Source organism: Scyliorhinus torazame, chromosome 6 (assembly GCF_047496885.1).
Source record: "Scyliorhinus torazame isolate Kashiwa2021f chromosome 6, sScyTor2.1, whole genome shotgun sequence".
NCBI classification, from domain to species: domain Eukaryota; kingdom Metazoa; phylum Chordata; class Chondrichthyes; order Carcharhiniformes; family Scyliorhinidae; genus Scyliorhinus; species Scyliorhinus torazame.
Window position 1 is genome coordinate 96,329,756 of NC_092712.1, and position 13,397 is coordinate 96,343,152.

The 13,397-nt window shown below is 45.5% G+C and overlaps 1 protein-coding gene across 1 annotated transcript in view; it reads left to right on the plus strand.

The window, feature by feature from the left end:
- Nucleotides 1-13,397, plus strand: part of dnajc1 (DnaJ (Hsp40) homolog, subfamily C, member 1) — a 328,861-nt gene that overhangs the window by 156,735 nt on the left and 158,729 nt on the right. The window contains exon 6 of the mRNA XM_072508505.1: nucleotides 13,250-13,343. Coding sequence (XP_072364606.1) covers nucleotides 13,250-13,343 — 94 coding nt within the window. The remainder of the gene's footprint in view (nucleotides 1-13,249; nucleotides 13,344-13,397) is intronic.

Sequence of the window (13,397 nt, forward strand, 5' to 3'; positions counted from 1 at the left end):
TGGGAGAGAGCTCGCCAGATTCCGTTGGAATCCTATTGAGCGGGCGGCCCGAACCCGAGGTCCGGCGTAGGCCCCCCCTCCCCCTGCACAAAGCTATTCCTGCCCCCCTTGCCAGCACTGACAAGTAGGGACATCCTCCTCTTTCACCCTTCCCCCGCCCTCAAAATGAGCAAGCATGAGGGTGACCCGGGCTGCCCTGCCTCTTCATCAGTCACCCCCATCGGGGAGCTTTGCGTTTCAAAGGCTGCCAAGGGATTTGAAGTCCTTTCAAGTGTGCTTGGCTTTCGAGGAAGCCTCTGATACTCGTAACAGTTGCTGCTTTAAACACTTTTTTGACTGAGGCAGCAGATGTTCGGGAAGGTAAGTGAAAATACAGTGATTTTTCACTGCACTGCCTGGACTGCTCTTCAGCTTTCAGGCAGGGGTCCAGGATTGGGGGTGATGTCTGATGGTGGAGGAAAGGGTTGGTTACCCTTGTGCGTGCTGGTGGGGGTGGGAGGTGCGGGGGGGGGGGGGGGGGGGGGGGTGGAGGAAAGAGGGAGAGAGGATTTCCCTACTTGTCAGGAATTCTACTGGACTTTGGGCGGCACCCCAGTTGTGAACTGACCTCCTTGACCCACCTCGGAGTCCACCGTGTCAGGGCCACGCTTGGGCAAACTTTCACGAAAGCCCGCCGGGGGATCAGACATTTTTTTGGAGGATGCTCCATTTTCCGCCCGACCAGGAATCAGATCACGGTGTCTGCCAATGGAGAATCCACCTCCTAGTCTTTTTTAATGATTGTTATTTCATTTATTTTAATGATTGTTACTGGCAATAAAAGCTCCACCACTTAGACGATCCAGCCCAATGCTTCACTTCATCCTGCAGACATAGTGCCTCAAGTTAGGACTACTATTGATTTTTGCAGATGAGTGCTTATGGGTTCATTTACTATTTCTTGTGGTTATTTTGACAGGCAACAAAAGGTTAAAATAGTAGGCTAATGAATTTCAGGGGGACAAATGCATGTTGCTGGAATGAGTTCTTTAGTTTGTTTGGAATTAAAATGCAGAATAACCTTCTGCAGAAGTGAAATGAAAGTCGCCTTAGTCTCGGAGTGTGACAGAGAGAGCTGACTGGTGGTGATTTAACCTAAGGGTCACTACACCTCAGGTAAGGGACGAGGTTGAGAAAGAGGGGCCTTTGTGGTAACCGGCTGGTAGGGGAAATGAACCCACACTGTTGGCATCGCTCTGCATCACAAACCAACTGAGCTAACCGACCTCTGGCACTCCTCATTGCCATTCAATGCAAGTAAACTCCGTACCCTTGCAATGTATTCAGAATACTTTTGTAACATCAATGGCTTTTTGTATTGTGGCATTAATGGAGAAAATAAGTATGGACAGAGGCAATATTATGTGAGATAACCAAATGTTTGGATAAAAAGGTGATTTACAAAGGCTGATGAGAGGCGATGGAGGTTTCAATGGATTTAGGAGCAGAATTCCAGAGCATAGATGGCTGAAGATACAATTGTCAATGATGAGGGCACAGAGGGGCACAGATAGAGTAGACAGGAAGAAACTTTTCTCCTTGGTGAAGAGGTCAGTGACCAAGGGCATGAATTTAAGGTGAGGGGATGTGAGGAAGAACTTTTTCGGCTAAAGGACGGTGGGTGTCTGGAACTCGCTGCCTGAAAGGGTGGTGGAGGCAAAGACCCTCATAACATCTAAGAAGCATTTAGATGTGCATCTGCGATGCCAAGGCATACAAGCCTATGGGCCAAGTGCTGGAAACGCAGTTATTTTTGACTGGCACAGATGTGATGGGCCGAAGGACCTTTTCCGTGCTGTAGATCTCTATGACTCTATGAAAGGAATGATGCACAGAAGGCCGGTCACACAAACTGAGATTCGACCGCAGCAACAAGAGTTGACAGTTCAGCCCCCTGTTCGACCATTCATTTAAATCATGGCTGATCTCTGCCTCAACTTCATTTCCAAATGATTGCATCATACCTCTCCCTAACATGGTTAATGTTATGTTATATATTTTTTATTGCTTTATGAAGTTTGCAATATTAATCCCATTAACATTGGCAAAAATAATAGTATAGTGACAGCATTTTCTGATGAGCGTTATAATTAAAAATGGGTATTTTACATTATATTTACTTAAAACGAGAAGGGTCCGGTGGATAATTGAAAATGGATAGGAGTGAGTATAGGTTGTGGGAGATCTTTTAAAAATAATTAGCAATGGTTTTTTCAGTTGAGCTGAGAATCCTTCTGTTCCTTCTTCCCAATTTTAGATTTTTACTCTTTTCCATTGTACATTATTCTTCGTAACCTGGAATGGTACCCTATTCTCACTAATTTTGCTTTATTACTCAGCTCCAAGAGAGAGTGCAAGGTTTGCCCACAACATTTTTTGTTCTTTCACAACAATTTTGTGCTCTCTGAAAAACCTAGCTAAAGTTGGGATTAGCAGCATATAGTGGGGCTGAATTCTGACCTACCTCTCATTGAAACATTGCCTTCACATGAATGTACTGTGCCAAAGTTAAGTTGTATATATTTTTATAATCGCAACTGGCAACGCAATTCAGCTTGCAGTTGATAATGTAAATAATGCAATTACACAAAAGCAAACAGCGATATCGTTTTGGTAGTTTTCCAAGTGTCTTTGACACTGATTTCTTGGCCCTAGAAATTGTGGTGGTGAAAGTGAAAAATTGGGCAGCTGCACATATGGCAATTAAAGCATTTTTGGAACCCTTAAAGTCACTGTGGACACTTTGCACAATGGTATGAGTATTTTTTAAAAAACGGCTACTAAATGTAGTTGCCATATGCATACTTTTTTTTAATTAAAAAAGAAGGATGGCCATTGGCCACCAGCTATCACTTGCTTTAGAAAGAGAAGAAGATTTTATTCTTTTTAAAAAAAAAAAAAAGTCTACAACAACAGTGTGCTGCCAAAAAAATCCTAGGAGCTTCTTCATGATTTTCTAAATATAATGAGATCGAGTATTCTATTGTTTGCAAATGTGGTAAATGTAAGGAATTGTCATAATTGCAGTAATTTTATTAAAACCTGGGTTAAGATGCATACAGTCAGTGTGTCTGTTAAAGCTGTGGTTAAGGGGTTGTAAAAGTGAGGTGATTGATTTTGCAGGTGAAGTGTTCTGCTAATGGAATATTGTTTTATGTTTAAGGGACAGCTTATCTACAGGTGTAGGTAATTTATGGTGAGTATTGTGTTTGGTCCTGGCTAACAGCTCATGGGGCATCTTATGGGAGGAAATTGAACAATACCTTATTCTTTGGGTACAGATTATGGAACTCAGGGGAGGAGCCAGGTCTGTCTGAAAAGTTCATTCTCCCTAGCATTTTAGTCTGAACAGAGATTTGTCAGTTTTGGTCCTGAAAGGTTCTCTATCCAAAGATTCTGCACAGAGAAAAGTCAGTGGAGACATGGTTGTTAATATTATCCATGAGTGGTATTTAGACTATATTGATTTACTTAATTGGAATACAGAGGCAGGTATAGAAAGTAAGTTAAAGTTTCTCTTTTTACTAAAGAAATGTTGTAACTGTTAACTGTAAAGCCATTTCGCCATTGTTAATGTGGTTAATTCTATGTTCAAATTAAAGTATTTTTAACATAAAAATATCTGTGGGTCAGTGTTATGACTCCTGTGGTGCAGTTACATTTCCTCACAATTTTACAAATTGTAAATAGTTGGGTTCTTGGGCACGATCTACCGGCCGGGTGCGAAAATGCGCGGGCTGGTTAGATAGCGAGAGAGGCTGAACTAGGGAACCATGCCAGGCGCCGATCAGTTTCCGATCTAACCGGCCCCCGTTGCAGAGATCCGGAGCCCTGAACAGTGTGGCGAGAAACCAATATTGTTCAGTCTCCTCCCATAAGATGCTTGGGGGGGGGCCTGAAATCGGCTCTCGTGGGTCAATGTTCTGGTTTGGTAGATGATGGGGGTGGGGGTCGGCTGGCAGCGGGTGGCCTTTCTTCTCCATTTCTCCAAATTCTGGGATTCCATCGATACTCATCCAAGTAAATCAGAATTAAAGCTAATGCCAAACTTTGATGTGAGATAGGTGAGTGTCGGCAGAGTATTCATTCATTGGGAACATTGCGGCATTTATAGCAGGATAGTGCTCAGTGGAAATCCTTGTTTTTCTCCTTTCTATTCTCCTCAGCCAATTATAGTGCACATATTGACATCCTAAGCTGGTGTCAGGAAAGAGTTAAATGTCCCCTTGTGCCTAAATTTGAATTGGGGTTTTAATTGTTTAATAGATTGCACCAATATATAAATGGGATACGGGTTGCATGTTTTGTTATTGAAGTGATTACTGAACTTGGGAGTCGAAGAAGTCAAAACTTGCTTCCTAGTTCTTACTATAGAGTGACCATCGGAGCTTAACAGCTGAGATCCATTAACTTGACCACTGACCAGACTTGACTTCTGCTTACATTTTGTTTGTATTTACGAATCGCACAAAAGTAGAATTGTTGCGTGGCACACTTTTTACAATGGTTGGATATTTACTTACCATGTGAATAGCAAATACAATGGTTTATGGACACAACAAATATTGCTTTCTTTCCCCCCAAAAAAAACTTTCAACAGTCAATTAGTTATCCTCCCTAGTGATTATTTTTTGCAGGATTTTAATGCCGAGCATAAGGTCAGTTAGATGAATTTGGTTTATGGAGGAAGGGCTGCTATATTTGGCACAGGGTACTGTAAAGATTATGGGCCCTGACGGCATCCCAGTAATAATACTGAAGATTCTGCTCCAGAACAAACTGCGCACCTAGCCAAGCTGTTCCAATGCAGATCCAACACTGGCATCTACCTTCCAATATGGAAAATTGATCAGGTATGCCACGTCCACAAAAAGCAGGACAAATCCAATCCGGTCAATTACTGCCCCATCAGTCTACGCTCGATTATTAGCAAAGTGGTTGTGAATGTGGAAGCATATTTTCCATGAGAATCTAAAACTACAGGTCACTGTTTAAAAGTAAGAGGGGCACCCATTTAAGACCGAGATGAGGAAAAAAATGTTTCTCGGAGGGTCCCCGAGTCTTTGGAACTCTCTTCCTCAAAAGACAGTGGAAGCAGAATCTTAAGGCAGAGGTAGACAGACTTTTGATGAGCAAAAGGAGGGTGAAAGGTTATCAGGAGTGAGGGGAATGCGGAGTTGAGGTTACAATCATGTCAGCCATGATCTTGAATGAATGGTGGAGCCAGGCTTATGGGGTCAAGTGGCCTACTCGTGCTCCTAATTTGTATGTCCTTATCTTATGATGGGATGTGTCATCAACAGTGCCTTCAAGGTGCATTTGCACAGCTAGATGTCATTGATGTCAGTTTGGGTTCCACTGGAGCCACTTAGTTCCTGACCTCATTAAAGCTTTGGTCCAACCATGGTCAGAAGAGCTGAACTTGAGGTGAGAGTGACTGCCCTTGACATCAAGGCAGTGTTTGACCCAAGGAATTTTAGCAAAATTTATGTCAATGGGAATCTGCTGAAAACTGTCCTGGTTGGAGTCATACCTAGCACAAAGGAAGATGGTTGTAGTTGTTGGAGGCCAATTCACCTCAATCCTAGGACATCACTGCCCAGGAGTTCCTTAATGTAGTGCCTAGGCCCAAACATCTTTAGCTGCTTCATCAATGACCATCTCTCCATCATAAGGGTCAGAAGTTAGAATAATGTTCAGCACCATTCTTAACACTTCAGAGACTGAAGCAGTCCCTGTCCATATACTGCAAGACGTGGACAACATTCAGGCATGGGTTGATATGTGGCAAGTAACAGTGCCACCCAAGTGCCAGGAAATGACCACCTCCAACGAGAGAGAATCTACCCATTTCCCTGGACATTTAATAGCATTACCATCACTGGCTTCCCCACTATCAACAACCTGGAGGCTCACCACTGACCAGAAACTGAAATGGACCAGCAATCTGTGGGCAGCACGGCAGCACACGTGGTTAGCACTGTGGCTTCACAGTGCCAGGGTCCCAGGTTCGATTCCCCAGTGGGTCACTGTCTGTGCGGAGCCTGCACGTTCTCCCCGTGTCTGCGTGGGTTTCCTCCGGGTGCTCTGGTTTCCTCCCACAATCCAAAGACGTGCAGGTTAGGTGGATTGGCCATGCTAAATTGCCCTTAGTGTCCAAAAAGGGTAGGAGGGGTTATTGGGTTATGCGGATAGGGTGAAAGTGGGGGCTTAAGTGGGTCGGTGCAGACTCGATGGGCCAAATGGCTTCCTTCTGCACTGTATGTTCTATGAATCTATATCTAAATACTGTGGCTACAAGAGCAGGTCAGAGTCTGCAAATTCCGCAATGAGTAGTGCACCATCCAGGTCCCCAAAGCCTGTCAACCAGCTGCAAGGCACAAGCCAGGAGTGTGATGGGATACTCTCCACTTACCGATGACGACCACTCCAACAGAACTCTAGATGTTCAACATCATTCAAGAACAAAGCAATACATCCGATTGGAACCCAATCCATCAAGGGGCTGTTTAGCACAGGGCTAAATCGCTGGCTTTGAAAGCAGACCAAGGCAGGCCAGCAGCACGGTTCAATTCCTGTAACAGCCTCCCCGAACAGGCGCCGGAATGTGGCGACTAGGGGCTTTTCACAGTAACTTCATTTGAAGCCTACTTGTGACAATAAGCGATTTTCATTTTCAACTTAAACATTCACCCTCTTCACCGCAATACACGGTGGCAACAGTGTGCCCCATATATAAAATGTACTGTAGCAAAGCCCCTTCAATAAAGAGCACCTTCCAAACCTGTAGCCTCTACCACCTAAAAGGATAAGTACGAAGTCTTACAACACCAGGTTAAAGTCCAACAGGTTTGTTTCGATGTCACTAGCTTTCGGAGCGCTGCTCCTTCCTCAAAAGATAAGGGCAGCAGATGTAGGCTTGTTAATGAAGCACGCACCCATTAGACCATAAGATAGACCATATGAATAGGAGCAGAATTAAGCCATTTGGCCCATCGAGTCAGCTCTGCATTCAATCATATCTGTTATGTTCCGCATCCTCATAACCCCTGATCCCCTTATTAATCAAGAAATCCCCTTATTAATCAAGAACACCAGATTTGTGCTTGAGTTGTTACCTGCAGGGATACAGACCAAGAGCTGGAAGGTGGAATTAGACAGAATAGATCTTTGTACATAAGAACTATGAGCAGGAGTAGGAAATGTGGCCTCTTGAGCCTGCTCCACCATTCAATACACCATGGCTGTTCTCATCATGGCCTCATCTCCACTGTCCTGCCCATTCTCTGTAACCCTTCAACCCATTACTAATTAAAAATATGTCTAACCCCTACTTAAATTTACTGTCCCATCGCCTGCACTCTGGGGTAGCGAATTCCACAAATTCACTCACGACCCCTTGGGAGAAGTAGTTTTTCTTCATCTCTGTTTTCAATTTGCCACTTCTTATCTGGAGACTATGACCTTTTGTTCTAGAATGCCTCACAAGAGAAAGTATCTGCTCTCAGTTTACTTTTTCTATACCTTTTATCATCTTGTATATCTCAATTTGATCTCCCCTCATTCTTCTGAACTCTTAGAGAGTATAGGCCTAAACTGTTCAATCTCTCCTCCTATGATAAACCCATCATCTCTGCAGTAAATCTAGTAAACCTCCTCTAAACTACATCTTTCCCCAAATAAGGGGACCAAGGCCGGGATTCTCCAAGCTCACGCCGAGTCGGAAAATTGGCGGTGACGTGGGAAATTCCCGCCACGCTGCTCCGACGTCGGGACGTGATTCTCCGGCGGCAATCGTGCCCGCGCGGTTGAAGCGACGCCGGTCGGGGGCCGCTGAAAGAGGCCCCCGTGGCGATTCTCCGGCCGAAGTCCCGCCGGCATGGTTCCAACCTGGTACCACCTAGCGGGAGCTCGGCCGCAGTGGCTGCCCTGGTGGGGGGGATCAGACTCCGGGGGGCGGCCTCCACGGCGTCCAGGCCCGCAATCGGGGGCAACTGATTGGCGGGCGCCCGCGATCTGGAGGGTAGGGGAGGGGGGCGGGGCCTACCTCCTTCGCGCGGGCCCGCTGTAGGGCTCCGCCATGTTGCGCGCCGCTGCTTTGGAAATGGCCACCACACGCATGCGCTGGTGCAAAGACTGCCACCATGCGCCGCCGCGGAGACGGCCTTCGCGCGCATATTATCGCGGCAGTGCAGGGCTGCGTTTCGGCGCCGGAGCATCGCGCAACACACCGGCGCAGTACTGGCCCCTGAGGGCCGCTGAATCGCTGGGTCAGGAGGCCCGTTGACGCCGGTGTGCACCATTACGGTATTTCCGTCAGCGTCAACACTTGACCGGGAGTTCGGAGAATCCTGGCCCAAAACTGTGCACAATACTCCAGGGGCGCGATTCTCCACTCCCACGCCGGTTGGGAGAATCGCCTGGGCCGCCAAAATTTCCGGGGACGCCGGTCCGACGCCCTCCTGCGATTCTCCCAAGCGGCGGGAACGGGCCGGTCGAGTTTCGCGGGCCGGAGAATCGCCGGAGATACCCAAAATGGCGATTCTCCGGCACCCCCGCTGTCCTGAGGCCCGGATGGGCCGAGCGGCCAGGCCAAAACGGCGGGTTCCCCCCAGCGCCGTCCACACCTGGTCGCTACAGTCGTGGGCGGTGCGTGAACGCTGGGGGGCGGCCTGTGGGGGGGCGAGGGGGGATCCTGCACCGGGCTTCACCTGCAATGTGGGGTGGCCCGCGATCAGTGCCCGCCAATCGTCGGGCTGTCCTCTCTGAAGGAGGACCTCCTTCCTTCCGCGGCCCCGCAAGATCCGTCCCCCATCTTCTTGCGGGGCGGATTTGGACAGGACGGCAACCACGCATGCGCGGGTTGGCGCCGGCCAACCCGTGCATGCGCGGATGACGTCCGTTATGCGGCGCCAGCCTCGTCATCTATTCGGCGCCACTTTTACGTGGGCGACAAGGCCTGGCGCGGGTAGATGACGCGGCCCCTATACTGGCCCATTGTCAGGGCCTGAATCGGTCGGGACCGGGGCCGTTCCGCGCCGTCGTGAACCTCGACGGCGTTCACGGCGGCGCGGCCACTTCGGCGTGGGTGTGGAGAATCCCGCCCCAGGTGTGGTCTCACCAATGCCGTGTACAGTTGCAACAACACTTCCTTACCTTTATATTCTATTCCTTTAGCTATACATGCCAATATTCCATTTACTTTATTATCTGCTGCACCTGCATGCTAGTTTTCTGCGACTCATGCACAGGACATACAGACCCTTCTGCACCGGAGCACCCCAAAGTCTCTCCCCATTAAGATAAGTTGCCTTTCCATTTTTACAACCAAAATGGATGACCTCACACTTCTCCACATTAAACTGCACCTGCCACGTTTTGGTCCACTCGCCTAATTTATCTAAATTCATTTGTAAGGTTCTTCTATCCTCATTCCAACTTCCTGTCCCAACTATTTTAGCGTCATCATTTGGGGCAGCACGGTAGCATTGTGGATAGCACAATTGCTTCACAGCTCCAGGGTCCTAGGTTTGATTCTGGCTTGGGTCACTGTCTGTGCGGAGTCTGCACATCCTCCCCGTTGTGTGCGTGGGTTTCCTCCAGGTGCTCCGGTTTCCTTCCACAGTCCAAAGATGTGCAGGTTAGGTGGATTGGCCATGATAAATTGCCCATAGTATCCAAAATTGCCCTTAATGTTGGGTGGAGTTACTGGGTTATGGGGATAGGGTGGAGGTGTTGACCGTGGGTAGGGTGCTCTTTCCAAGAGCTGGTGCAGACTCGATGGGCCGAATGGCCTCCTTCTGCACTGTAAATTCTATGATCTGCAAATTTGGCTATAGACCTTCTATCCTGGCATCCAAGTCGTTAATGTAGATTGTAAATAATTAGGGCCCAAGGACTGGACACTGTGGCATCCCACTAGTTATATCTTGCCATCCAGAAAATGACCCATTTATCCCGACTCTCTGCCTTCTGTCCATCTTTCTATCCAAGCTAATAAATTACCCTTAACCCCAAGTGATCTAACTTTGTGTATTAACCTTCTGTGCGGCACCTTATTAAACGCCTTCTGGGAGTCCAGGTATACTACTTCTACTGGATACCCATTATCCATTGGCTTGTTACACCTTTGATGAACTTTAGCAAATTAGTCAAACATGATTTACCCGTCATAAAACAATGCTGATTCTGATAGATTGCATTTTGACTTTCCAAAAGTCCTGATATTACTTCCTGAATAATGGATTCTAACAATTTCCCAAGAACAGATGTTAAACTAACTGGTCTGTAATTTCCTACATTCTGCCTCCCTCCCTTTTTGAATAAAGCATTTTAATTAGCATTTGTACAATCCACTGGAAACTTTCCCGTGGAATATTATAACCAATGAAAAAACTACCTTCGCTGCCGCTTCCTTTAACACCTGAGGATGGAGGCGATCAGGCCCTGGGGACTTGTCTATCTTCAATCCCAAGAGTTTGTGGAGTACTGTTTCCCTATTGATGCTGAAAGTTCCACACTTTCTATTACCTCTGAATTCCCCGTTCCTATTGAGATGGTACTTGTGTCCTCCACCGTGAAAACTGAGGAAAATATTGATTGAGCCTCTCCGTCATTTCTGTGTTTCCCACTATTAACTCTCTGGTTTCATTTTCTAAAGGACCAACATTCACTTTAGCGACTGTACTTGTAGAAGTTTTTGCTATCCTTTTTGATATTTTGCGCTGTCATTCTTTCATAATTTACCTTGGCTCCTTTCATTACATTTTTACTAACCCTTTGTTTTATGTTTGAAAGTTTCCCAATCTTCCAGCTTGCCATTGGCCTTTGCAACATGGTATACCTTAGTTTTTGTCTTTATATTGTCCTTAATCTCCTTGCTTAGCCGTGGATTCTTTTACCCCTCTTACCGTCTTTCTTCCTCTCTGGAATATATTTTAGTTGTAAGGAATTGAGTATCTCTTTGAACAACTGCCACTGCTCATCAGCTGTCCTACCTTTTAATCTTCCTGCCCACTCTACTCGGGCCAAATCTCTCCTCATGCCTATGTAATTACCTTTGTTTAATTCCAGAATGCTAGAGTGGGACTCCACTTTCGTGCCCCCAAACTGAATTTTGAATTCTATCATACTATGGTCACTACTCCCTAGAGGATTCTTAACTATGAGGTCAGCAATTAATCCCCCCTCATTATACAATACCAAATCCAGAGTACCCTGATTGGTTCCACAACGTATTGTTCCAAGAAACAATCTCTAATACATTTAATGAATTCTCCCTCGAGGCTATCCTTCCCAATTTGATTAATCCAGCCTATATGCATATTAAAATCACCCATGGTTATTGCCGTATCTTTCTTACAAGCCCCCAGTATTTCCTGGTTTATACTGTGCCCCACTGCAGAACTTTTGGGGGATTTATAGATTACTCCTACCAGGGACTTCTTCCCTCTGCTAACTCTTATTTCCAGCCAGACTGATTCACATCTTGATCTCAGTGCTTATGTCGTTTCTCATTACAGCACTGATCCCTTTCCTCATCAGCAAGGCTACACCACCTCCTTTTCCTTTCAGTCTGTCCTTTCAAAATAATGAGTACCCGTGGATATTCAATTTCCAGACCTTGTCTCCTTGTAACCACGTCTCTGTAATCGCCAGTAAACCATACGCGTTCGCCTTTATTTGCACTGTCAACTCATTAATTTGGTTCCAAATGCTTCGGGCGTTTAGATGCAAAGCTTTTCAATTTGTTCTATTGTCAAATTTCCTTACACTTTTATAATTCCCTCGCCTTTCTGCCCCTCACCTTTCTACCCCTCGCCTTTCTGCCCCTCGCCTTTATTTCTTGGTAACCATCCTCCACCTCGCTAACCTGCACTCCTACCTCCTCCTTTAATTTTAGTTTTCTGATTTTTAGTCCTCTCTGTGCCCCTGTTTTGAAGTTCCATGTATCTGGATGTGGGTTGAGGTCAGCATCGGGTTCAGCTATAATACCTCATGTAGTTGTATAGCCCGAGAACACTTGCTGTCAAGGGTTACGTATAATTGCCATTTGTGCCTACAGAATCATACCCCAAAAATATTTTAATGCTTTAAGGCAAGAAGGCAGGAAATTGATGATAGCAAGAATGATTGATTGACTGCAAATATAGAATTACAGGAAGTGGTACTAGTGTACACCCAGAGCTATTTCTTATATCACCAAATTTATTTTTATAAAATTATAACCCCCTTCCCCCCCCAACCTACCTATGTCCATAGCAATTCTCAAATTAACCAGTTAGTAAAAGAGACAAATAGAAGTAGTTGCAGATAGTAAAATGGAAAACTTGTTAACTTGTCTTAATACAGTCACTTTTATACTATGTGCTGTTGTTTAGTTCACTTTGTCATTTATGCTGTCGAGTCAGATCCACAGAGATCTCAAGAAAGGTTTCCCACGCGAACCTTTGCATTATAGTCCGAGAGAGTAGAACTGCTGACACCGTTATTAAAATTCAAACTATGTAGGATTTCTTTTCAGAAGAAAAATACGTATACATTCCTTTCACTGTAAAGCCAGGTTATGGGAAATTTGAAATGGATTTTGAAAAATGAAGTACAGCCAGCATCAGTTTGGGTGATGCAGTTCATATTTGAGCTACATAATAGCAATCAGATTTCTTCAGTAATTCCCAATCTTGGTCCAGGACCCAAAAACTCTATGAAAGGATCTAAGGTTCTGCATAAGGATCTCTCTCTAACTCGGCTATGTAGCTCAAATGAAAGCTTGTTGTGGGATTGAAACCCTGAGTAAGAAACTTCTAAAGTGTTTCTACAAATTTAATTTCTGAGATGCCACAGCTACTCACAATGTCTCTCCAGCCGACATCTGCCAGCTCCAGCACTCATTCTCTCCCCAGCTTCCCGCTGTTCCACCCCTCTTGGTAGCAGAGGATTGTGCTTTACGCACTCTTGTCTTTCCCTGTGGAGAAATAGCAGACTTTCACTTGGTGTCAATTCCGGTGGTTCTTTTGAGGTCTGTAACTTTTCAATGATTCCAGCTTTATGTATCTGATCTATTGGGTAACATAGCAATACGCCAGATTAACAGGCCAAGCGGTTGCATCCTCAAATAACATAGGACCATTAGCTTGAGTTGCATTGAAGTTTCACTTGTGGAACTTGCTTTCGATAGATTAATTTGTATTTTGTTATGCCTATTTTGCAGATCTGTTATAAAGCCTCACTGGCAGGACCTGTTGCCATGCAAGATAGGAATCTGGTTTTATTTCTTTCTGAAGTCATTACCACAGTGCTATCAGGTAAGAGGAGGAGCAACCTGTAAAGCTATTTATCTTTAATGATCATTTAGTTGA